Source organism: Pan troglodytes, chromosome 11, assembly GCF_028858775.2.
Source record: "Pan troglodytes isolate AG18354 chromosome 11, NHGRI_mPanTro3-v2.0_pri, whole genome shotgun sequence".
Taxonomy (NCBI): Eukaryota; Metazoa; Chordata; class Mammalia; order Primates; family Hominidae; genus Pan; species Pan troglodytes.
The window spans coordinates 1,282,356-1,306,569 of record NC_072409.2 but is presented as its reverse complement, the minus strand read 5'-3'; the positions used below and the strand labels follow the sequence as shown (position 1 = coordinate 1,306,569).

Here is a 24,214-nt window from a genome sequence, read left to right as displayed (position 1 = left end):
GCAGGTGTGGCGGCGTGGGTGCCTGAGGCCCACCCGCCGTGACCCTAGCCTGCACCCTCGAGGCAGGCGCGGCTGCAGGAGGAGCTGCTCTCCGGGAAGTGCATGCGAATCTCCGAGACCCCAAGGGTTTCCTCGTGGAACCCGGGAGGGAGCCCGCCCGCCTGGCCACCCACTCGCCGGGGCTGGGCTGCTCCTCAGGGGCCTGCGGAATCAAACCTCAGAGGACCTCCCATGGTTTTGGAAAAGTCAGCCCCATCTCTTTTCCTGGTTGCATTCCAAAACTCTTTTCTGTTTCCCGTCCGCTGCACGCCTCCTGAGTCTGGGTCCACTTCAGCTTGCATGCTCAGTGCAAAGATGAGGACAGGAGTGAGGTGGAGAGAGAGATCCAGAGAGAGCAGAGAGAGCACAGAACGAGCACAGGTGAGCGCACAGGCTGAAGACAGGACAGGACCGGAGAGGCGAGGCCAGGCCAGGCAAGGACTGAGGAAGGCAGGCGGAGGCGCAGGTGGCAGGCGCAGACCATGGCAGCCCTAGCTAAGCTGCCTCGGGGTTCCCAGCGGCTCCGGCCCAACTCTCACCCCTGAGGTGCTATGTCCCCTGCCCCAGCCGCCTGCTAACACTCTTGCTCACACCGCAGGCAGAGAAGGTGCTGCAGTTTGACCCAGGGACCAAGAACGTGACGGCCCTGCTGATGGAGGCAAAAGAGCTGGAGGCCCGGGTCATCATCCTTTCTGCCAGGTGAGGCTGGGCAGGGCCCTACACACTCCACACAGGATGGTACCTGAGCCAAGTACCCGCCATCTGAGCCAGAGCTGGGACATTGTTGGGCACAGTGACCTTCAGCTTCCAAAGCACCTTCACCAAGGACAGCCACCCCCACCCCCACCCGCACCCACACTCCTATCGGCATGGCTGATGTGACACCCTCCATCTGTCCCTCCCTCCCTGGGCCCTTCCCCATTCCACAGTCACATGCTGCTGCTGCCCTGAGCTGGGCTGTGGGAGAGGGATATGGAAGAGACCCTGCCCTTGGGAAGCCCCGCAACTCAAGGGGGCAAACCTGTGCAAACAAGGCCCAGGCCTGGGGCCAGGGACTAGGCCCAGGGAAGTGATGTGCAGGTGTGCCAGGCGAAAAGGCCCACAGCAGGGAGAGGGCCAGATTTCCCAACTGAAGGATTGCAACAGCTGCAGCAGCAGCTTAAGGGGAAATCAGTTAGGTACCCGGGAAATCAAGCTGCTCTGGACAGGGTCCGGTGCCACAGAGCAACCTCGGGGTGGAGCCCACTGTAAAAAGCTCCCTATTTGCAAATGGCTAGGTTCTCCCAGGAAGGAAAAGCCTGGGTGACTGGGAATAGGAAAAGCAAGAGTGGGGAAGGGCAGGGTGAGGAGCCTTGCCCCATGGGACAGCCAAAACCCCACTGTCCCTGACCTAAAAGCTCTGCTAGGCTCCAACAGAGTGGAGCAAAACAGCAGTGAAACACCCGGAGGAACACAGCCCAGCTCTCCAGCCCTGCATATGGGAAAGAGCCGGCGACACTCTCAGTCCCAGGGCAGACCACCATTTCCACGGTCCATCAAATGACCCTCTAGCACGGAGACAGATGCAGCCCCCTCACCAGGGCAGAACGCAGGGTGGGGCCAGCCAGGGCTCCTCGGACTAGAAGGCAGGAATCTCCCCAGCCCAAGGCAGGGTTGTTGCTTAGAGCTGCCCACGGGGCCTTACATGCTCCTCCTGCAGCTGCTATAAAAAGGCACTAATCGTCCCTCATTACGCCCCCTGCACTCGGCTTTAAGCTCACAGGTCACTTGTCCACTCCACTCATCCAACTGCAAGCCCCAGGGAGGGTTGGCCTGGGCTCCAGGAAAAAAGATTTTTAAAGACGTGACCAGGAAAGGTCGGGGTATGCACAGGTCCCAAGGAAGGAATGCCCGGCCCAGGGAAAGACCCGCCCAGAAAAAAAGACCCGCCAAGGGAAAGCTCCGCCCAGAAAAAGACCTGCCCAGGGAAAGCCCCGCCCAGAAAAAAGACCCTCCCAGGGAAAGCCCCACCCAGGGAAAGCCCCACCCAGGGAAAGCTCCGCCCAGATAAAAGCCCGCCCAGGGAAAGCCCCGCCCAGAAAAAAAGACCTGCCAAGAGAAGGCTCCGCCCAGAAAAAAGACCCTCCCAGGGAAAGCCCCACCCAGGGAAAGCTCTGCCCAGATAAAAGCCCGCCCAGGGAAAGCCCCGCCCAGAAAAAAAGACCCGCCAAGAGAAGGCTCCGCCCAGAAAAAAGACCCTCCCAGGGAAAGCCCCACCCAGGGAAAGCCCCACCCAGGGAAAGCTCCACCCAGATAAAAGCCCGCCCAGGGAAAGCCCCGCCCAGAAAAAAAGACCCGCCAAGAGAAGGCTCCGCCCAGATAAAAGCCCCGCCCAGGGAAAGCCCCACCCAGAAAAAGACCCGCCAAAGGAAAGCCCAGCCCAGAAAAAAGACCCGCCCAGGGAAAGCCCCACCCAGGGAAAGCTCCGCCCAGATAATAAGCCCGCCCAGGGAAAGCCCCGCCCAGAAAAAAGACCAGCCCAAGGAAAGCTCCACCCAGATAAAAGCCCGCCCAGGGAAAACCCCGCCCAGAAAAAAAGACCTGCCCAGGGAAAGCTCTGCCCAGATAAAAGCCCGCCCAGGGAAAGCCCCGCCCAGAAAAAAGACCAGCCCAAGGAAAGCCCTGCTCAGAAAAAAGACCGCCCAGGGAAAGCCCCGCCCAGAAAAGACCCGCCCAGGAAAAGCTCTGGCCCGATAAAAGCTCAGCCCAGGGAAAGCCCCGCCCATAAAAAAGCCCCGCCCAGATAAAAGCCCCGCCCAGCGAAAGCCTCGCCCAGGGAAAGCCCCACCCAGAAAAAGACCCGCCCAGGGAAAGCCCAGCCCAGAAAAAAGACCCGCCCAGGGAAAACTCTGCCCAGATAAAAGACCCGCCCAGGGAAAGCCCCGCCCAGAAAAAGTCCCGCCCAGGGAAAGCCCCGCCCAGAAAAAAAGGCCCGCCCAGGGAAAGACCCGCCCAGAAAAAAGACCCGCCCAGAAAAAAGTCCCACCCAGAAAAAAGTCGCGCCCGGGGAAAGCCCTGCCCAGAAAAAAGACCAGCCCAGGGAAAGCCCCGCCCAGAAAAAGTCCCGCCCAGGGAAAGCCCCGCCCAGAAAAAAAACCCGCCCAGGGAAAGCCCTGCCCAGAAAAAAGTCCCGCCCAGAAAAAAGTCGCGCCTGGGGAAAGCCCTGCCCAGAAAAAAGACCCGCCCAGGGAAAGCCCCGCCCAGAAAAAAGTCCCGCCCAGAAAAAAGTCGCGCCTGGGGAAAGCCCTGCCCAGAAAAAAGACCAGCCCAGGGAAAGCTCGCCCAGAAAAAAGACCAGCCCAGGGAAAGCCCTGCCCAGAAAAAAGACCGCCCAGGGAAAGCCCCGCCCAGAAAAAAGACCCGCCCAGGAAAAGCTCTGGCCAGATAAAAGCTCCGCCCAGGGAACGCCCCGCCCAGGGAAAGCCCCGCCCAGAAAAAAAGCCCCACCCAGGGAAAGCCCAGCCCAGAAAAAAGACCCGCCCAGGGAAAATTCCACCCAGAAAAAAGACCAGCCCAGGGAAAGCCCAGCCCAGAAGAAAGCCCCACTCAGGGAAAGCCCCGCCCAGGGAAAGCTTCACCCAGGGAAAGTCCCACTTAGAGAAATTCCCACTCAGAGAAAGCCCCACCCAGAAACGTGCCACCCAGGGAAAGCCCCACCCAGTGAAAGCCTCTACCAGAAAAAGCCCCGCCCAGAAAAAGCCCCTCTTAGAGAAAGCCCCGCCAGACTCTCAGAAGTTAATTTCCTTTTTCGTTGTTTTGAGAGGGAGTCTTGCTTTGTCTCCCAAGCTGGAGTGCAGTAGTACAATCTCAGCTCACTGCAACCTCTGCCTCCTGGGTTCAAGCGATTCTCCTGCCTCAGCCTCCCGAGTAGCTGGGACTACAGGCACAAGCCACCACACCCGGCTAATTTTTGTATTTTTAGTAGAGACGGGGTTTCACCATGTTGGCCAGACTGGTCTCGAACTTGTGGCCTCTTCTTTTTTTTCTTTGAGATGGAGTCTCACTCTGTCACCCAGGCTAGAGTGCAGTGGCTCGATCTCGGCTCATTGCAAGCTCCACCTCCCGGGCTCACGCCATTCTCCTGCCTCAGCTTCCCAAGTAGCTGGGACTACAGGCCCCTGCCACCACGCCCTGCTACTTTTTTGTATTTTTAGTAGAGACGGGGTTTCACCATGTCAGCTAGGATGGCCTCAATCTTCTGACCTCATGATCTGCCCGCCTCGGCCTCCCAAAGTGCTGGGATTACAGGAGTGAGCCACCGTGCCCAGCCACTTGTGGCCTCTTCTGATATTTTCTGAATTGTTTACACTTCCCTTACTCATCACAGAGCTTGAGAGAAATTCTGTAGCTGTGATGGGATAAAAGGATGGATGGGCAGGTGAACAAATGGACAGACAGCTGGCTGGAAAGTGGAATTTCTTCATCCAAGATGGGTCAACTCAAGGAATCGATTGCCCTAAAACATACCTGTTCCACTGTTGGCCACTTTTGCAATAGACAAGTTCACATCAAGCTAGACCTGCCTGATCCCTACATTCTAACTGGAGTGACCAACAGGACACGGGAGAGAAAACCACATACAAAACCAATCCACAGAACCCCGCAATGCCCAGGTCCCCACAGAGAGGGGAGGGGGCGTTTTCTCCACTGTTTTTTCTCGGCCAGTGAGCCCCTGAGCCATGCGCTGCGGTCCCACAGGTTGACCCTGTGTTGCCAGCCTCAGGGCCAAGGTCACGTTTCCAGACATGGCCCTAAGAAAAATGCCAGCCCAGGGGAAGGGACATGGTCAGGGCACACAGGAACCATGTGCATACCACACATCCATGCCCATGAGCACACACCACACACCACATGTGTATGCACATACCATACACACGTGCACAAATGCATGTATACACACTATAGTCACACCATGCATACATCTCTACCCACACATGCAGAATCATGTACAGGTCATACACAACACATACGCATGTATGCACATGCCATATACACACCACATGTACCATGCATACACCATACACACATGTGCGCAAATGCATGTACACACACCATCACACCACTCATAAATCTCTACTCACACATGCAGAATCATGAACAGGTCATACACAACACATACACGTGCACACATGCCATATACACACCACGTGTACACACATGCACCATGCATACACCATACACACACGTGCACAAATGTATGTACACACACCATAGTCACACCACTCATAGATCTCTACCCACACATGCACCATCATGTACAGGTCACACACAACACATACACGTGCACACATGCCACATACCACGTGTACACACATGCACCATGCATACACCATACACATGTGCACAAATGTATGTACACACACCATAGTCACACCATGCATCATCTCTACCCACACATGCAGAATTGTGTATAGGTCATACACAACACATATGCATGTATGTACATGCCACATACACACCACATGCTCCGTGCATACACACACAAATGTATGTACACACCATAGTCACACTACACATACATCTCTACCCACACATGCACCATCATGTACAGGTCATACACAACACATACACATGTGCACATATGCCATATACCACATGTGTACACACATGCGCCATGCATACACCATACACACGTGCATCTACACATACAGATACAGGCACACACACCACCATATACATCACATACAAAGACACCCACTGATATACGCACACCTACATACATGTACACACAGCACACATGCACATACATCACAACACACGTGCGCACCACACACCATGTGCACACCCATACACCTATGCTACATGCACGCCATACCCCACACATAGGCATACACTGACCACAGCACACATCAACCACACACCCGCCAACATAACTCTTTCTCTTTTTTGGGGAGATAGAGTCTTGCTCTGTTGCCCAGGCTGGAGTGCAGTGGCGTGATCTCAGCTTACTGCAACCTCTGCCCCCTGGGATTCAAGCGATTCTCCTGCCTCAGCCTCCTGAGTAGCAGGAATTACAGGTGTGTGCCACCATGCCCGGCTAATTTTTGTATTTTTAGTAGAGATGAGGTTTCACCATGTTGGCCAGGCTGGTCTTGAACTCCTGACCTCAGGTGATCCGCCTGCCTCAGCCTTCCAAAGTGCTGGCATTACAGGCATGAGCCACTGTGGCTGCCTTTTTTTTTTCTTTGTGTGTGTGTGTGTGTGTGTGTGAGACAGAGTCTTGCTCTGTCACCCAGTCTGGAGTACAGTGGCACAATCTTGGCTCACTGCAACCTCGGCCTCCCAGGTTCAAGTGATTCTCGTGCCTCAGCCTCCCGAGTAGCTGGAATTACAGGTGCAGGCCACCATGCCCGGCTAAGTTTTGTATTTTTAGTAGAGACTGGGTTTCACCATGTTGGCCAGGCTGGTCTCGAACTCCTGGCCTCAAGTGATCCACCCACCTCAGCCTCCCAAAGGGCTGGGATAACAGGCATCAGCCACCGCCCCCAGCTCCAACAACTTTTTTTTTTTTTTTTTTTTTTAAGATGGAGTCTCACTCTGTCACCCAGGCTGGAGTGCAGTGGCGCGATCTTGGCTCACTGCAACCTCCGCCTCCCAGGTTCAACCGATTCTCCTGCCATGGCCTCCCGAGTAGCTGGGATTACAGGCATGCGCCACCACCCCGGCTAATTTTTTTGTTTTTGTAGAGACGGGGTTTCTCCATGTTGGTCAGGCTGGTCTCAAATTCCTGACCTCAGGAGATCTGCCCGCCTCGGCCTCCCAAAGTGCTGGGATTACAGGCATCAGTTACTGCGCCTGGCCTCAAAATACTTCAGCGCAATGGCTCTGGACTGTCAGGGCTGGAAAGGACCCTCCTCTCACATGCTGAGCTCCTAGGAGCGGAGGCCAAAGTCCCACAGCAGAGGCCGACTGGCCCACCCAGCATGCCCATCTCCCAGGAGTGCAGAGAGGCAAGCGCTGGGCAGTGGCAGGCACAGGCCTTCTTGACCCCAGACCTTCAGCCTGTCATATTTTGGCTCCTCCTTAGTGAAGGTTGTTGAGGGTGTTTTGCAGAGAGACATGACGCCAATCTTAATTTTTGACAATTTTCCATAGCGTGCAGATAATTTGTTTCCAAAACTTTTCATTTTCCTGAAGTCGTCTTGATTGGTATCAGCTATTTCCATAAAACGATCGGATGAGTTTTGATGGACAGATCAGGCTTTTGTTTACAACTGTTTTGCTCCTAATCATTCCACCACATCACATGTCATGGACCTGAATTGCGTCAAGAAGACGGGCTTGTCTGTCAGGCCCTGGTGGGCACTTTGATAGCAGGCATGCTGTGCCATGACACATGTGGTGTTGGGTCTTGCTGGACAAGCTGTGCTGTGTTCAGTGTGCGGAGGAGCCTCTGCTAGATGCTCTCATTTGGGGCACTGGGCCAGTGCTACTGGGAGCACTTCTGTTTTGTGTCACTGACATCCAATAGCATCGTTATGTAGAGCAAACACCGAAGGGCTGCATTTCTTTGTGGGCTTATTCTCGAGAAAACTGGGGGCAGATCCCTCCTCAAGGAGGGGAGGGCCACCTTGGTTTCCAGAGTCAAGCATTGTGAAAATTACCCAACACTCAGGCAATCCACCCAACCCTGCTGCCCATGTCTGGAGAAGCAAAGTGTCAGGGGTAGTCCAGGCCCACCTGGAGACAGGTCAGGCCCTGCCGAGAAAGGTCTGACAGACGGGGGTGAGGGAAGACCCCCCCAAAGGCCTCCAGAGTCCCACCAGGTCTCCAGGTCCTTGTCATAACCAGAGAGGCCCCAGCCCCAGAGGACCAGGTCCCCTGCTCCACTGTCCACAGGGGCCCACCTGCAAGCACACTGGCAGAGCTCAAGACCACACATGCCTGCAAGGTGAGGCCTGTCTGGGCTCTGTCCTCCTGCAGGCCCCAGGCCTGGGTGGCTGGGCGAAGGCAGCTGCTTATGCAGACCCCAGGGGGAAAGCCGCCTTTCATCTCTGGCCGTCCCCAGGACGCTGGATCCACCAGTATCTCACCAACCTGGAGAGCCCCTCAACCCCTCATTTCACATGTTTGAACATAGAGGACCAGAGGGGTGTGGCCTGTCTAGGAGGTCTTAGGAGCTTGGGTCCTGACTCTGCCACTTACCAACTCTTGTGTGTCCCATGTGCCTCCGCTTCCCCTCGGGACACAGAGATATTGCAAAAGTTAAACAACATAATCCCCGTAAAACACTTCGAGCAGTGCCTGGTATCTGGCCAGCAAGTGATCAATGGTGATCCATTACCATCCTGGGACCCCATCAGGGCCTTCTGAGGTGGAGGGAAGGGCGTGCTGGGGAGCACAGGTGCAGGTCACAAGAAGGAAGTCAGTCCCATAAGCCAGGTATCTAACCCCATCCCTGCTCCCCCAAGGTAAGGGCCAGCATCTAACCCCATCCCTGCTCCCCCAAGGTAAGGGCCAGCATCTAACCCCACCCCTGCTCCCCCAAGGTAAGGGCCAGCATCTAACCCCATCCCTGCTCCCCCAAGGTAAGGGCCAGCATCTAACCCCCTCCCTGCTCCCCCAAGGTAAGAGCCAGCAACGGAGGCCTGGGAGGCTCCTGGGTTCTGGGCCGCAGCGCCTCTGCGGGGTCTGCAGGCTTCGCTCTAGGAGGGGCTGGGGGCTGGGCAGGTCCCTGCTCCAGAGGAGGAGGACCTGGGCCTGCGGAGCGCCGCGGTGGGAGTGCTGGAGTCCTGGCCCGTCATCCCCGTCTGCCCCACAGCGAGGACGATGCTGCCACTGTATACCGCGCAGCCGCGATGCTGAACATGACGGGCTCCGGGTACGTGTGGCTGGTCGGCGAGCGCGAGATCTCGGGGAACGCCCTGCGCTACGCCCCGGACGGTGAGTGCTGGGCCTTGGCGGGGTCCCCGAACGGGGAGGCCCCCACGGGCTCTGAGTCGCATGCTCGCCTAGGCATCCTCGGGCTGCAGCTCATCAACGGCAAGAACGAGTCGGCCCACATCAGCGACGCCGTGGGCGTGGTGGCCCAGGCCGTGCACGAGCTCCTCGAGAAGGAGAACATCACCGACCCGCCGCGGGGCTGCGTGGGCAACACCAACATCTGGAAGACCGGGCCGCTCTTCAAGAGGTGGGCGGGGCCTCCCCGGAGCTGGGCGGGGCTGCTCTTGGGAAGGTGGGCGGGGTCACTCCAGAGATGGGCGGGGCCGCTCTTGGGGAGGTGGGCGGGGCCACTCTCCAGAGCTGGGCGGAGCAGCTCTCAGGACTAGGCGGGGCCGCTCTTAGGGAGCTGGGGGAGCGCTCCTCAAGAGATGGGTGGGGGCACTCTCGGGGAGGTGGGCGGGGTCGCTTCCAGGAGGTGGGCGGCGTCGCTCTCAGGGGTACTGCAGTGGAGCCTGCTGCCAACATCCTCTGGACACTGTTACTTCTCTCCTCTCCCTCCACACCCCCAGCACCACCACATCTAATGGCACAATCACCTGCCCTCTTCTCAACACTGACACGAGTACCTGGGCTGTCACTGGAGTGGGGACTGGCTCCACTGCCTCCGCCCCTACTTTCCACACTGCAGCCCACCCTGAAACAGCACCCCTCTCCCTGTGTGGCTGGCAGCCTTTGGGAGGAGGCTCTTGATGCAGATGGGGACTGAAAGCTTCCAGGGACCCAGGAGGCCAGAAAGCAGCCCAAAAACAGCACACGAGCCTTAGACAGCCAGGGTTGGCCAAGGCCCAGAGACCCAAGTGAACATCTGCAGTGTGGCAGGAGTTAGCTCACAGCAGGCCTGGACACCATGCCATGCCAGCTCACCCCCAGATCCCCAACCACTGAGTAGCACGTGCAGAGCCACCATCCACAACGCCCACATAAGTGCAGATGTAGGCAGCACGTGTGCATACACACGACACACATACACAGAACCATGTGTGCACACAGACTCAGGCACATGACACACATGTGACACAAGCACATGCATGGGGTGCACCCCACATAGGGATCACGTGTGCACACAGGTTCACTGATGTGGCCCAATGGGTACAATGCACACGTGCACACACAGCCGGACAGGACAGCCTGGTGGTTAGAGCCGGCTCAACCTCTCCTTCACTTGCTGGCAAGAGGGCAGGCATCCTTCTGAGCTTCTGCCTCCGTCTCTGTAAGACAGGATGGTTGTGAGGACAACGTCCTAACCCACAGAAAGCCGGGTCTGGCACCCATAAACCACTCAGCTGTCATGAACCACACCGTCCATCTGGTGCAGGCAGATACCACGGTGTCCAGGGTCTGGCGTCTGCTGATCTTTCCGTTCTTGGGACTGGGACAAGGGAAAAGCCCGAGCTGCTCAGCAGGCAGGAGAAGGAGCAGGGAGAAGGAGCAGGGGGAAGGAGCAGGGAGAAGCAGCAGGGGGAAGGAGCAGGGAGGAGCAGGAGAAGGAGCATCTCTGAGAAGCCTCAGCTATGCTTCCTCCCCTAGAGTGCTGATGTCTTCCAAGTATGCGGATGGGGTGACTGGTCGCGTGGAGTTCAATGAGGATGGGGACCGGAAGTTCGCCAACTACAGCATCATGAACCTGCAGAACCGCAAGCTGGTGCAAGTGGGCATCTACAATGGCACCCACGTAGGTGGGGGTCATGAGGGGGTGGGGGCTGGGGCCTTAGGGTCCTGGGGCCAAGACCCCTGCGTGGCCACCCTCCATCTCATACTCCCACCCCCAGGTCATCCCTAATGACAGGAAGATCATCTGGCCAGGCGGAGAGACAGAGAAGCCTCGAGGGTACCAGATGTCCACCAGACTGAAGGTGGGGGCCCCACAGACCTCCCTCAGTGTCCCCACCCCAGACAGCCCATCCACCCCCTCTGGCCTGAAGGAGGAGGGTGCGGTGAGGTCAATGAAAGCCACTAAAGGAAGTGGGGGTGGGGCCTGCTGCCCCTGGACACCGTCCAGCACACCTGGCACAGCACAGGAAGCAGAGAGAACAGGAGGGAGGAGAGGAAGCTGCCCCCATCCCACAGGGGGTCTCCAGTGCCCCTCTTGACCCAGCCCTACTTAAGTCTGGGGCAGTTAGTTGTCTGACAGGACCCTGCTGGGGAAGAGCAGATGGGGGACAGCAGACAGACCTCAGCTTCAGCACTCGCTGTCCCCAGTCCTGGTCCTCCACACCCCTCATCCCTCCTCCAGCCTGCATGGCCTCCTGATGGGACCAGGTCAAACTGTCCTCTTCCACCATGTGGGACAGCCCTTCCTGACTCCCCTGGGCCTCTGAGAGCCTCTGCCCTCGCCGGCTTCCTCCTCCATCTTTCCCTTGGCTCCCTACTCCAGGGTGCTCTCCTGGCCATTCCTCCCCGGGCAGAGCCACACTACTCCCACTCCACACACACTCCAGTCCTGGTAGCATCACAGACCACCAAAGGCAAGGACCTCACAGGCGACACGCCCACCAACCTTCTCTCGGTCATTCCAAGCCCTCAAATGTCTCTTGACCCTGTCTGTTTTCTGAGCCCACCCCTGAAGCCTGGTGTCAGCCCCTGTGACCTCTCACCCAGGCTCCCTCCCCTGCTCTGCACCGGCCCCTGTAGCTTCTCACCCAGGCTCCCTTCCCTGCTCTGCAGACAAGGTGGGGTTTTCCAGTGCCAGTGTGGGTTTCATTGCAGCCCAGACACCTCACACTGAAAAGTCTGAAAGCAGCGGTCAAATGCTAATGGCCAAAAGGCCCCATCTAGGCTGTGAGATGGAGATGGCCTTTTACAAATTTGTTTCTGGCCTCACTAATTTTTTAAAAACACTAGCATATATATTACCTGTATAACAGGAAAATGTAATGAAAGTTTTATAAAGCAAATCAACTTCTTCAATGGCTCCTGATTCCCCTGGGGATAAAAGACAAAATGCTGCCTGGAGGCTGAGGGTGGGCCTGCCCCCCTCTCAGGCTCACCCTGCCTAGGACATGCTGGGAGGGTGCCTCTCCCACCACCCCCACGCCTCCCTGCCTTTGCAGTTCTGGACTGCAGACTCCTCTGCTCCACCTGCCCTCAGGCACCTGCTTGATCCCTGCCCACCTTGAGGGCTCAGCTCTGACACCATCTCCCCTCACAGTTCTGGCAGTGTGCTATGCTCTATTCCAGCCCCCTGTGCCCCAGATCCCTTCCCCACCCCCATGCCATGGTCCCTTGAAGGACAGACAGGAGGGCGAGACCAAGCAGGAGTGTGGGTCGAAGAGGCCACGGCGCAGTGGAGCACGTATACACGGGCAAGAGAAAGGAGCCAGAGACCTACATTCAAAGCCTGAGGGCTTCGGGACTGGGGGCCGGGACAGGCAGTGCGCCGGGATGAAGGGAGGCACGAGTGGGTGGCCCCACGGGTCCCAGGTCCTGTGCAGGTGCAGGGTCGGCTTTGTGGACATGCCCCTGTCCTCATGGCACAGCAGGGTGGGGGTCAGCCTGCAGGCTGGGCTGTTTCTCACCCCAGGAAGACGCCTGGCATACACAGGACATCAGCGGCTCCTCTGCTGGAGGGAATCATGTCTTTTTTTTTTTTTTTTTTTTTGAGACAGAGTCTCGCTCTGTCGCCCAGGCTGGAGTGCAGTGGCGCGGTCTCCGCTCACTGCAAACTCTGCCTCCCGGGTTCACGCCATTCTCCTGCCTCAGCCTCCTGAGTAGCTGGGACTACAGGCGCCCGCCACCACGCCCGGCTAATTTTTTTGTATTTTCAGTAGAGACGGGGTTTCACCGTGTTAGCCTGGATGGTCTCCATCTCATGACCTCGTGATCCGGCCGCCTCGGCCTCCCAAAGTGTTGGGATTACAGGCGTGAGCCACAGCACCTGGCCGGGAATCATGTCTAAGCCAAGACTGGAGAAAAAGTGGCCAAGAGAAGGGTCCAGCTCTCCAGGAGTCTTTTCTGAGCCCCCAGCCCCCACCCCCCCGGGGCTGCAGGCAGACGATGCTGACGGTGGCTGGGGAGGACGTGTCCTGAACACTTGGGCTCGTGAAGAAGCTCCAGAGAGGGGCAGTGGCCGGCGGCGCAGGGCGGGGGGCGCGGGGGGTGCGTCGGGGATTAAGAGGGGCGCCAGGGGAGGCTGGGAGCTGAGAAGAGACTGCCGCCCTGGGCAGCCTTAGGTCGGTGGTCCAGGCTGGGTCTCCCCTTCCCCCCCAGATTGTGACGATCCACCAGGAGCCCTTCGTGTACGTCAAGCCCACGCTGAGTGATGGGACATGCAAGGAGGAGTTCACAGTCAACGGCGACCCAGTCAAGAAGGTGATCTGCACCGGGCCCAACGACACGTCGCCGGGCAGCCGTGAGTGCGCGGGGCAGGGCGCGGGGCGCGGGGCAGGGCGCGGGGCGTGGGGCGGTCTGGAGCCCAGCAGTTACCGCCCGCACCTACCCAGCCCGCCACACGGTGCCTCAGTGTTGCTACGGCTTTTGCATCGACCTGCTCATCAAGCTGGCACGGACCATGAACTTCACCTACGAGGTGCACCTGGTGGCGGATGGCAAGTTCGGCACACAGGAGCGGGTAGGCTGGACGGCGGGGGTGGGGACCAGTGTGAGAGGGGCCTGCAGGCGCGGTCGGAGTGGGTGGGGCATGGAGTAGGCGGGACTTGCAGATGGTGGGGGGTCCTGGGGTGAGTGGGGCATGGAGTGAGCGGAGCCTGCGGGCTGGGTCCTGGCGTGGGTAAAGCATGGGGTGGGCGGGGCCTGAGGGCTGGGGTGGGGCCTGACATGGGAGGGGCCTGAAGTAGGGGTCGGAGTGGGTGGGGCACGGAGTGGGCAGGGCCTGCAGGCGGGGGTCTGGAGTGGGCGGGACGTGGAGTGGGTGGGGCCTGCTGGCTGTGGTGGGGCCCGCCCGGCGTGGGAGGGGTCTGCGAGCCAGGGCGGGGCTGGAGTGGGGTGGGGCCTGCGAGCTGGGTAGGGTCTTGGGGAGAAGACCCCCAGAGTGCTCTAGGGCGGCTTCAGTCGGGGGTACCTGTGGCGGGAGCTGGGAGGACGCTGCCTGCATGCCCGCCGGCTCTGTCGCCTCGCAGGTGAACAACAGCAACAAGAAGGAGTGGAATGGGATGATGGGCGAGCTGCTCAGCGGGCAGGCAGACATGATCGTGGCGCCGCTAACCATAAACAACGAGCGCGCGCAGTACATCGAGTTTTCCAAGCCCTTCAAGTACCAGGGCCTGACTATTCTGGTCAAGAAGGTGGGCAGGGGCCGGGTGGCGGGGTGGGGGGGAGTCCCTGGAGGGCCCGGGCCGCGCTGACCTCGCGTCCCTCCGCAGGAGATTCCCCGGAGCACGCTGGACTCGTTCATGCAGCCGTTCCAGAGCACACTGTGGCTGCTGGTGGGGCTGTCGGTGCACGTGGTGGCCGTGATGCTGTACCTGCTGGACCGCTTCAGGTGAGCGCGACCCGGGGCTCAGACACCTCCATCTGCGGGGCGCGGAGCCGGCGAGGGGCGGGGCAGGGCCGCCTCTCCCGCCCTCTCTCCCGCCCGCCCTCTGCGCCCCGCAGCCCCTTCGGCCGGTTCAAGGTGAACAGCGAGGAGGAGGAGGAGGACGCACTGACCCTGTCCTCGGCCATGTGGTTCTCCTGGGGCGTCCTGCTCAACTCCGGCATCGGGGAAGGTAAGGCCCCGCCCGGCCCGCCTGGTCCCGCCCCGGCCCTCTAGGGTCTGACAGAGCCCCCCGCCCGCCCACAGGCGCCCCCAGAAGCTTCTCGGCGCGCATCCTGGGCATGGTGTGGGCCGGCTTTGCCATGATCATCGTGGCCTCCTACACCGCCAACCTGGCGGCCTTCCTGGTGCTGGACCGGCCGGAGGAGCGCATCACGGGCATCAACGACCCTCGGGTGAGGCCTGGCCGGGCTGGGGGAGGGAATGCGAGGTGAGCTGGGGTCGGCCTCGGTTAGGGGGCCTGGGGAGCCGCCGCCGCGATCCCTGCCCTCCGACCCTGCAGCTGAGGAACCCCTCGGACAAGTTTATCTACGCCACGGTGAAGCAGAGCTCCGTGGATATCTACTTCCGGCGCCAGGTGGAGCTGAGCACCATGTACCGGCATATGGAGAAGCACAACTACGAGAGTGCGGCGGAGGCCATCCAGGCCGTGAGAGACAAGTGAGGCGCGGGCGGCCACCCTGGCGGGGCGGGACAAGTGCGGGGAGGGGGAGGGTGGCCTCCACCGGGCAGGAGAGCGTCTGGGCCGGGCACCCCGGAGGGCGCGGGCGTGGGGCTTCCAGGCTGGCAGGACCAAGGCCCCCGTGACTCCGCCTCTGCCGGCAGCAAGCTGCATGCCTTCATCTGGGACTCGGCGGTGCTGGAGTTCGAGGCCTCGCAGAAGTGCGACCTGGTGACGACTGGAGAGCTGTTTTTCCGCTCGGGCTTCGGCATAGGCATGCGCAAAGACAGCCCCTGGAAGCAGAACGTCTCCCTGTCCATCCTCAAGTGAGTGTCCGTGCGCCCGCGTCCCTCCTCCGCCCCTCTCCGCCAGAGGTGGACGCCCTCCCCAGTGCCAGACCACTCCGAGGCCCCCACTGATTTCCCACCCAGGCCGGGCGGGCGCTGCCCACTCCACGCCGCACCCCACCCCGCAGGCCCCGCCCCGCCCCCGCCCCCAGCTTGCTCCTTCCCGTCCTGGGCCCCGCCTCACTGCAGGCTCACTTGTTCCCACCCCCAGGTCCCATGAGAATGGCTTCATGGAAGACCTGGACAAGACGTGGGTTCGGTATCAGGAATGTGACTCGCGCAGCAACGCCCCTGCGACCCTTACTTTTGAGAACATGGCAGGTGCGTTCTCCTTCATCCATTCTCAGGTGGGTTCTCCGTGGGCTGCGGCCTCCCTGGCCAGCAACTGAGGCTCTAGGTCCCGGCACACAGGGGTCTTCATGCTGGTAGCTGGGGGCATCGTGGCCGGGATCTTCCTGATTTTCATTGAGATTGCCTACAAGCGGCACAAGGATGCTCGCCGGAAGCAGATGCAGCTGGCCTTTGCCGCCGTTAACGTGTGGAGGAAGAACCTGCAGGTAGGGCAGGCCACCCTCCGAGGCCTGGTGCCCAGGGCCCGGCCTGGCCACGGCCCTCCTCCATCCCCGAAGGCCGTGGCACTGGCTCTGGCTCTGGTGGGCAGGACTGGAGCTAGGAGCCATGGCCAGGGGCAGTGGTGAGTGCTCCCAGGGCACGGGGGCAGCACTGGTGGGGGGCTGCCTGCAGGTGGCTGCCCACTGCAAAGCCGGGGCCGAGGGAGGCCACGCACCCTGCTCCAAGCCTCCGCCTGGCCCCTCTGTCTCCAGAGTCGCCCGCCGGTACCCATTCCATAGGAAGGCAATCAGGCAGGGTAAGACAGGGGCCCGCCTGTGTATGGCACGTGAGTCCAAGATGCATTTTGCCCTCCGCCGACCCAAGCCCCTTGACACCCTTCGGAGACCACCCCCCCCTTTCCTGCTATGTCCTTGTGCTCCGTGACTCTAATCCGAATTGGGCCAGGTCCGGTCCTGCCTGGTGCCCAGGTTGTATCCATGAGAATTTGCCACCAGCAAGGGCAGCCACGGCCCACCTGGGACAGGGTGGGCAGTGGGCCTGTACAGGCCTAAGGGCTCGTGGCCCGCGGTCGAGTTCCGGTTCACTCCGTCTCTTCTCTTTCTCTGGGTGCCGTCCTGGAGCCTGTGTCCTGAGATGAAGCCGACAGTGCGGCCAGGGCTGCTGGGGGATGGGGGTTGCTGGAGGCTCCACACCTCTCATCCACCCGCTCTTGCTCTTGGCCCCCACAGGTCCCCTGGGGACCTGGCCGCTGCCAGCACTGGCGGGCACAGGCCACCTGGCCATCAGACCTGAGGCCAGAGTCCCGGGAGCTGCCTCTGTCACTCCAATTCCACCTCGACACCTGCCTCCAGCCCTCGGCCCCTTCCTGAATCTTGGTGTGTGCCCCTTGGGGGTCAGTGGCCTCCACGCAGACAGCTGGTGTGGCCTGAGGGGCAACTCCTCCAGTCCTCAGAGGACTCCTCCTCCTCGGGACGCCTGTAAGCCAGGGCCACCCAGGAGCCAGGGAGCCAGGCGGACCTCCCAGGAAGAGCCAGCCGAGAGCCCCCAAGCCCAGCCCCAGCACGAGCAAGGTCAGGCCCGAGACCCCGGGCAGGAGAAGAGGCCACCCTCGAACGTCCGCTGTCGGCCCGTCTGTCCAGCACAGGGAGGCAGGCAGGAGCGAGGGCCCAAGTGGCCGGCCAGGCTGGGCAGCGGCCCACCCAGGAGCAGGCGAGGGCAGGTGTGGCCACCACCCTAGCCATCTAATCACTTATACATATTCATTTTAGGATAGAAAGAGTGGTAGAGCAGAGCCTGACCCTAAAAAGAAAGCCACATTTAGGGCTATCACCTCCACCCTGGCTTCCAGCTTCAAGAGGCGTAGGTCCTCCAAAGACACGGTAAGGGGGAGAGCACCCCAGTCCCGCGTCCGACTCCACCTGCCCTGCCCTGCGTGTGTCTCCCGCCCCATCACCCCGCCCCGGACCCTGGGCTCCTGTGGCCCACTCTGCCCCTGTCTCCCTGTGGCGGCCGCTCTGCCCAGCCCGCCCATGCTGCTCTCTCTCACTCTCTGGACCTTTCTCCCCGGCCCTCCTGGGTCCTCGGCTTTCCCCGTGTGTCTCCGTTAGTCTGCCCGCCCACCTCCCCTGCCATGACCCACACGCCATCTTGAAGCCTGTCATCTCGTTGGTCAGTCAGTCAGCCACACCACCTCTCGGGGCCAGGTCTGGGGCCCTGGGAGCCCAGCGTGGCCCCGTCCTGGACTCCTCAGCTGCCGGGAGGCCACACCACTTCTCTGTTATGTCCCTGTTTCTCTCGCCTCTCCCAGAGGGGCCCGCCGCCCTCACTTCGCCCCTGCGACGGCCCTGGAGGGGGTGGCTGTGATGTCCCATCCCGTCCGTCTGTCTGGCCACTGGCCCCGCCCCCCAGACACCTGTCTCACCTGTCTCACCAGAGCCATGCGTGTTGCATCTTCATGTGGTCTCTGTGTGGGCCGGGGGCTGGGGGCCGGGCCTGGGTCCGTCTGGGTGGACGGCTGGGGCCTGGAGTTGGAACTGGCCCCGGCCACAGGGGACTGTCAGGCAGGGAGTGGGGTGGGACCAAAAGGGGTGGCTCCCACCCCAGGCTGAGCAGGGGCCCTGCAGGAGGTGTGGCGGCAGCTCCCAGAGGGTCTGAGAATGGGAAGGGGCGGCCCCACAAGCCCTGGCCTGCAGAGCCCAGGACGACACTGAGGTTCCCAGACAGGGAGGCCTCTGGAAGGGAAACGACTACCTCAGCTCCTGACCCCAGCAACCCCACAGGGCCCACCCCAAAGAGCCAGGCCTTCTGCCCTTTGGAGCCCAGAATCCCCCACCTCCTGCTTGGGGCAGCTTGTCCCTGTAGCGGATATGCACACTCGGACCAGAGGCCCCCAGAGCGAACCCAGCCTTGCTAGAGGCACCCCAGGCCCAGGCACCATGGTGGGGAGGGGCTGCCCAGAGAGGCAGCGGAGACCTCAGCCCCGTGGCCACCCTGCAGTCCAGGGACCAGTCTGGCCCACAGGAAGCCCCCAGCCCATAAGCAGCATCACCAGAGAGAAGCTTACGCCCGGGGGAGGAAGTGCGATTTGCAGCCACCCGCCCCTCAGTGCACCGGAAGCGGGGCAGACCTCCAGGGCACAGACAGGACTTGGCATCAAGCAAGCCAAATCCCGAGATGAAGCCACCAGGGTGCCCCAAGAGGGACCCATGAGGCCTGGCTGCTCAGCTTCCTGGGGAAGGGACTTGGCATGCAGGATGGGTGGACAGTGAGAGCCTGTAGGCCTGGGGGCCACTGGAGGCTCAAGGAGCAGGTAGAAGCACCATTCCTGGAGCCACCTCTGCTGCGGAAAGCGGGCAGAGCTGATGCTGCAAAGTCTGAGCCAGGAGTCCCGCAGGGAACAGGGAGGGGGAATAGCGCAGGGATCGTGGGCTGGGCAGGCTGGGGAAGAGGGGGTGTCCAGGCAGACAGGAGAAACAGCGATTTGGGGCAGGCAGCCACGGGGGGCAAGCACAAATGTCGTGCAGGTGATGGGCCACTTTCAGAGGGTGACACTGGGTCCCAGGGCCCTGCCTGGAGCGGGGCCAGGTGCAGCTCAGAGACCCTCATGGTGCCCTCCCAGGGACATGTTCCCAGCGGAACCCTCACCCGAGCCTCTCTGGGCACCAGGGACTGTCCTCTGGGGCCAGTTCTGGCATCACGTGGCATCTGGGGCTGGCCCCGCCCTGCAAGGCTGAACTGTGGGGGGCACTGCCAGCTGGGGGTCTGGGCAGGGGAGGGCAGCCCAGCTCCCACCTGGTCTCTGGGGCTGCGAGCTTATTCAGAGGGAGGCGTGGGTGGGGGGCTCCTTTGGGTAGGGTGGGGTCAGTCCGGCTGCGGAGATCCCCTGCCCCTGTCCTGTGGCCGGTCCGGGCCAGGGCGGCACTGGGCGCTGAGGGCTGGGGTCCCTGGCGGCCGGCGGGGCCAGCGGGTATTGATTGTTGGTTCTTATTTATAGAGCACCGGGGGTGGACGCGGCGCTTTGCAAAACCAAAAAGACACAGTGCTGCCGCGACGCGCTATTGAGAGGGAGGAGGGCCAGCTGCAGCTGTGTTCCCGTCATAGGGAGAGCTGAGACTCCCCGCCCGCCCTCCTCTGCCCCCTCCCCCGCAGACAGACAGACAGACGGACGGGACAGCGGCCCGGCCCACGCAGAGCCCCGGAGCACCACGGGGTCGGGGGAGGAGCACCCCCAGCCTCCCCCAGGCTGCGCCTGCCCGCCCGCCGGTTGGCCGGCTGGCCGGTCCACCCCGTCCCGGCCCCGCGCGTGCCCCCAGCGTGGGGCTAACGGGCGCCTTGTCTGTGTATTTCTATTTTGCAGCAGTACCATCCCACTGATATCACGGGCCCGCTCAACCTCTCAGATCCCTCGGTCAGCACCGTGGTGTGAGGCCCCCGGAGGCGCCCACCTGCCCAGTTAGCCCGGCCAAGGACACTGATGGGTCCTGCTGCTCGGGAAGGCCTGAGGGAAGCCCACCCGCCCCAGAGACTGCCCACCCTGGGCCTCCCGTCCGTCCGCCCGCCCGCCCCGCTGCCTGGCGGGCAGCCCCTGCTGGACCAAGGTGCGGACCGGAGCGGCTGAGGACGGGGCAGAGCTGAGTCGGCTGGGCAGGGCCGCAGGGCGCTCCGGCAGAGGCAGGGCCCTGGGGTCTCTGAGCAGTGGGGAGCGGGGGCTAACTGGCCCCAGGCGGAGGGGCTTGGAGCAGAGACGGCAGCCCCATCCTTCCCGCAGCACCAGCCTGAGCCACAGTGGGGCCTATGGCCCCAGCTGGCTGGGTCGCCCCTCTTCGGGCGCCTGCGCTCCTCTGCAGCCTGAGCTCCACCCTCCCCTCTTCTTGCGGCACCGCCCACCCACACCCCGTCTGCCCCTTGACCCCACACGCCGGGGCTGGCCCTGCCCTCCCCCACGGCCGTCCCTGACTTCCCAGCTGGCAGCGCCTCCCGCCGCCTCGGGCCGCCTCCTCCAGACTCGAGAGGGCTGAGCCCCTCCTCTCCTCGTCCGGCCTGCAGCCCAGAACGGGCCTCCCCGGGGGTCCCCGGACGCTGGCTCGGGACTGTCTTCAACCCTGCCCTGCACCTTGGGCACGAGAGAGCGCCAGCCGCCCGCCCCCGCCCTCGCTCCGGGTGCGTGACCGGCCCGCCACCTTGTACAGGACCAGCACTCCCAGGGCCCGAGCGCGTGCCTTCCCCGTGCGGCCCGTGCGCAGCCGCGCTCTGCCCCTCCGTCCCCAGGGTGCAGACGCGCACCGCCCAACCCCCACCTCCCGGTGTATGCAGTGGTGATGCCTAAAGGAATGTCACGCAGTTTTCGGTCTGTGTCGCTTGTTGATGCCGGCAGACAGTGTAAAGGGAGGGCAAAGGCATGGGGGAAGCTTCGAGCGCTCCAGGCGGCCGCGGCCGCTCAGGCTTGGGCGGCAGCGGCGGGGCTCCCCGGGTCCGCGGGCGAGGCACAGCCGTGGGGGTCGGGATCGGGGTTCGGGTCTGGCGGTCTCGGCGGGCGGAGGGCGGCGGTGCGGAGGCGGAGGCGGCGGCGGCGCGCACGGCAGGCGGTGAGCCCGGAGCCCAGCGCCAGGCAGGAAGCCAGGCTGACGAGGAAGGAGGCCGGCCCGAGCGTGTAGACCACGGCCAGGTCCCGCAGGGCGAGCGGCTGCGCGCAATGGCTAAAGGCGGCGTCGGAAAAGGCAGTCAGGGGGCTGAGCGTCAGGCGTCCCGGCCACACGCAGAGCACCGTCTCGGCCTCTGTGGGACACAGACAAAGGCGCGGCGTCAGGTGGCGGCTGCCGCACCGCCCTGCAGACCCCGACCCGCGTCCCCAGCAGCTCACCTGATGCGGGCAGCGGGTGCCGGCGCAGCCAGGCGCAGAGCGGGCGCAGCGCGCACCCGCAGCCCCAAGGGTTGCCGCGCAGGTGCAGCGCGTCTAGAGCGGGCAGGCGGCCCAGCAGCCCCGGCGCGAGTGCCGCCAGCTCGTTGTCCTGCAGGCTGAGTGAGCGCAGCAGCGGGAGCGCGCCTAGCGCCGCGGGCTCCAGGCGCGCCAGCCGGTTGCCGGCCAATGAGAGGTTGCGCAGCGCGCGTAGCGGCGCGAAAGTCCCTGGTGCCAGTGCTTCCAGCTGGTTGGCGCTCAGGTCCAGCAGCTGCAGCGCGCCCAGGCCCCAGAAGGCTCGTACATGCACCGAGTGCAGCCCGTTCTCGCGCAGGTCCAGGCGCTGTAGCGCGCCCGCTCCGGCGAAGGCACCTGGCGGCAGCGCACGGACGCGGTTGTGGTCTAGCAGCAGCGCGCGCAGGCGCAGGCTCAGGCCCGCGGGCACGGCGGGCAGCGAGAGTGCTGAGCAGCTGGCCAGGCCTCCCGGCACGCACGTGCACACCTCGGGGCAGTCCGGGGCGCCCGGGGACCCCGAGGGCAAGGCCGTGGCCGACACCTGGGCCCAGACAGGCCAAGGCGACAGCAGCAGCAACAGCAGCAGCAGCAGCAGCGGCCGAGGCCGCGACCAGGAAAGGCCCCGCATGGGGGCAGCCCCCCGGCACCCGCGGTGGGAGGCCCGCTGCCTGTGCGTCCCTGGAGCCCGTCGTCCGCGGAGCCCGTTCCTGCGGCGCCTGCACAAATATTAACTCTCTGGCCCGAGCTCAGGCAGTTCCTGTCCCACGGCTGGATCCACGCTTGGGGCGGGGGCAGGGCAAACAGCCAACGCCCGGCACCGCCAGCCACCTGTCCGGGAGCTCCAAACTACTCTTGGCTCAGCGCCGGCCACAGCGCTATCAAGACCACCTCGCCCCGCCTTGTCCACCACCGGGCGCCCGCCGAGCCCTGACCTGAGCAGCAGGACACCGCCCACCTGCACCCGCCCAGCTCACGGCTGCGACAGGCGCCCACACGCAATGCAACCCAGAGGTCCTGCTCCTCACCCGTCTCGACCCCACCCAGGCTCCGCAAAGTGATCCCAACGTGCACATGCGGAGTGGCCCCCACGCAGGGATGGTCCCATTCCCATGCTGGATGGGGCCTGGGTTGGAGACAGGCCTTGGGGTGGAAGGAGACAGCACACCCGAGGCAGGAGAGGAGGCAGGAGAGGCGTGCCTGCCCCACCCCTCCCCCCCAGGACTCTCCTGGGATAGAGGTACAGACCAGTGCAGTGGGGCAGGGGTAGCAGCCCAAGTCCTCCTGTTAAACCCAGCGCCTTTCACAGTTGCCAGTTGCAGGTCCTGTTCTAGGGGCTTTCCAAAGCTGGGTGCAGGAAGGAGCCGGGCTGACCAGCTGTGGCAGAGAAGGTGGAAACATTAGGGGTATGGCTTCCTGCCATGGGGCAGAGGAACAGGGGAACTTGCTGTGGGGCCTGGGCACCCTGCTTTGATGAGACCCATATGCGCGTGCACCCCCCATGATGCAGCCATGAGGGGTGTGAGGGCCTGCAGGGAGGACAGTGCACAACCACTAAACAAGCTTTAATTCCCCTCCCCCAGCTGCCCTCAGCCCTCTACTCAGGTGGTAGGGGCGGGGGTGGTGGCGGCTCCTCTGAAGAAGCCTCCATGGGGATGGCCACAAGGCTCTGATCCTCTAGTGGTGGCACCACGGAGACCTCCAGGTCAGCGTCCATCAGCTGGGACTCCACGTAAACCGGGTGCAGGTCCATGCGATCTTCCTGGACCCCAAAATTCTCCACCAACCTGCATGACGGGCCGGGTCATCACGAGCTGGTAGAGTCCTTGTTCCCCCAGGACAGGCCGGCGTCTGGGACAGTGCACCCCCACAAAGGGCCTCCCTTGGGACAGCACCCCTCCTCTTCCAGGGACAGCACCCCTCCTCTTCCAGGGACAGCACCCCTCCTCCAGGGACTCCCTTGGGATAGCTCCCCCCGCCAAGGGCCTCCCCTGAGACAGCGCGCCTCCCTCGAGGGCCTCCCTGGTGCTCACCTGTTGTCCACTTGTCTCGGGCATGTTTCACTGAGGGGACGAAGGCCAACATGAGTCCTGGAACAGTGCTGGGCCCCCGGACCTCCCCCAACACACGCCTAGGAAACGCCATTCCTACCCCAGGTGACGGCCCACCCAGGGGGTAAAGCCCCTCTTGCAAGACCAAGGGCCCAGGGCGGCCAGCCTGGCCTCACTCCCATCCTCTCCCGGCCCCAGGGTTCACGCACCCCTTGGCCCGCAAGACACCAATTGCCACGATGACGAGGGCACAGAAGCAGCTGGCACTGATGCCCGCCAGCACCACAAGGAGGGCGATGAGGGCCTCGCGGCTGAGGCCAAGGCTGCATTCACAGTAGGTTCCAGCTGCAGAGACAGGGCCACATGGCCACGGGCCGGTCACCTGCCTGCGGAGGGCCCCCAAGTCTGCCCCTGCCCTGGTAGCCACCAGAAGGACACCAGAGCTCCCGCCTTGCCTGGGGAAGGGGAGCCATGGCTGGGAGCGGAGTGCAGGGGCAGGAGGAGGCACCTGCAGCAGGGATGAGCAGAAGGGACAAATATGTGAGGCCCAGGAGGCCGCCACGCAGGCAGGACACAGGCCAGGGACCGGGGGCCATGTCCAGCCCTGGCCCCACTGCACACCTCTGACGGAACTGTTGGAAGGTGCTGACTTCACAGTAGGAC

At 62.4% G+C, this 24,214-nt stretch overlaps 3 protein-coding genes across 13 annotated transcripts in view; 1 reads left to right on the top strand and 2 right to left on the bottom strand.

Annotated features, from left to right (window-relative positions):
- The window catches only part of GRIN1 (glutamate ionotropic receptor NMDA type subunit 1), a 30,664-nt gene extending 9,732 nt beyond the window's left edge, over positions 1-20,932 (top strand). For 2 of the 10 annotated variants that reach the window (XM_024345991.3, XM_024345993.2), the window contains 17 exons: positions 638-738; positions 8,840-8,961; positions 9,034-9,208; positions 10,549-10,693; positions 10,791-10,874; positions 13,228-13,369; positions 13,461-13,588; positions 14,097-14,261; positions 14,340-14,458; positions 14,572-14,684; positions 14,759-14,907; positions 15,015-15,172; positions 15,338-15,499; positions 15,732-15,841; positions 15,932-16,077; positions 17,362-17,472; positions 19,587-20,932. In XM_024345991.3, the coding sequence (XP_024201759.1) occupies positions 638-738; positions 8,840-8,961; positions 9,034-9,208; positions 10,549-10,693; positions 10,791-10,874; positions 13,228-13,369; positions 13,461-13,588; positions 14,097-14,261; positions 14,340-14,458; positions 14,572-14,684; positions 14,759-14,907; positions 15,015-15,172; positions 15,338-15,499; positions 15,732-15,841; positions 15,932-16,077; positions 17,362-17,472; positions 19,587-19,703 (2,247 nt within the window). In that variant the 3' untranslated portion in view covers positions 19,704-20,932. Of the gene's footprint in view, positions 1-637; positions 739-8,839; positions 8,962-9,033; positions 9,209-10,548; positions 10,694-10,790; positions 10,875-13,227; positions 13,370-13,460; positions 13,589-14,096; positions 14,262-14,339; positions 14,459-14,571; positions 14,685-14,758; positions 14,908-15,014; positions 15,173-15,337; positions 15,500-15,731; positions 15,842-15,931; positions 16,078-16,344; positions 17,473-19,586 lie in introns of those variants that run through there. The other 8 variants (XM_024345992.2, XM_024345994.3, XM_024345999.2 and 5 more) reach the window with 5 other exon arrangements.
- Positions 20,915-22,660, bottom strand: LRRC26 (leucine rich repeat containing 26). 2 transcript variants are annotated; one of them, XM_063787370.1, is made up of 2 exons: positions 21,453-22,660; positions 20,915-21,288 (listed from the first exon to the last, which is right to left on the bottom strand). In XM_063787370.1, exons 1-2 carry the CDS (start codon positions 22,129-22,131, stop codon positions 20,915-20,917), a joined length of 1,053 nt encoding a protein of 350 aa, XP_063643440.1. In that variant the 5' UTR covers positions 22,132-22,660. The 2 variants fall into 2 exon arrangements, with proteins under 2 accessions (XP_063643440.1, XP_520644.3); XM_520644.7 differs by having other exon boundaries at positions 20,934-21,367; positions 21,453-22,651.
- Positions 22,661-23,050: 390 nt separating this feature from the next.
- Positions 23,051-24,147, bottom strand: TMEM210 (transmembrane protein 210). Its single transcript, XM_016962226.2, has 4 exons — positions 24,060-24,147; positions 23,761-23,896; positions 23,534-23,563; positions 23,051-23,287 (listed from the first exon to the last, which is right to left on the bottom strand). Exons 1-4 carry the CDS (start codon positions 24,145-24,147, stop codon positions 23,098-23,100), a joined length of 444 nt encoding a protein of 147 aa, XP_016817715.1. The 3' UTR covers positions 23,051-23,097.
- Between the last annotated feature and the right edge of the window lie 67 nt (positions 24,148-24,214).

Coding starts and splice junctions, on each gene's coding strand:
- LRRC26 (XM_063787370.1), bottom strand. CDS start 22,131: ATGCGGGGCCTTTCCTGGTCGCGGCCTCGGCCGCTGCTGCTGCTGCTG. Junction 21,289..21,452: donor GCACCCGCTGCCCGCATCAG/GTGAGCTGCTGG, acceptor CGCCGCCTTTAG/CCATTGCGCGCAGCCGCTCG.
- TMEM210 (XM_016962226.2), bottom strand. CDS start 24,147: ATGGCCCCCGGTCCCTGGCCTGTGTCCTGCCTGCGTGGCGGCCTCCTG. Junction 23,564..23,760: donor GGTGTCTTGCGGGCCAAGGG/GTGCGTGAACCC, acceptor TCGTCCCCTCAG/TGAAACATGCCCGAGACAAG. Junction 23,288..23,533: donor CCGAGACAAGTGGACAACAG/GTGAGCACCAGG, acceptor CCCGTCATGCAG/GTTGGTGGAGAATTTTGGGG.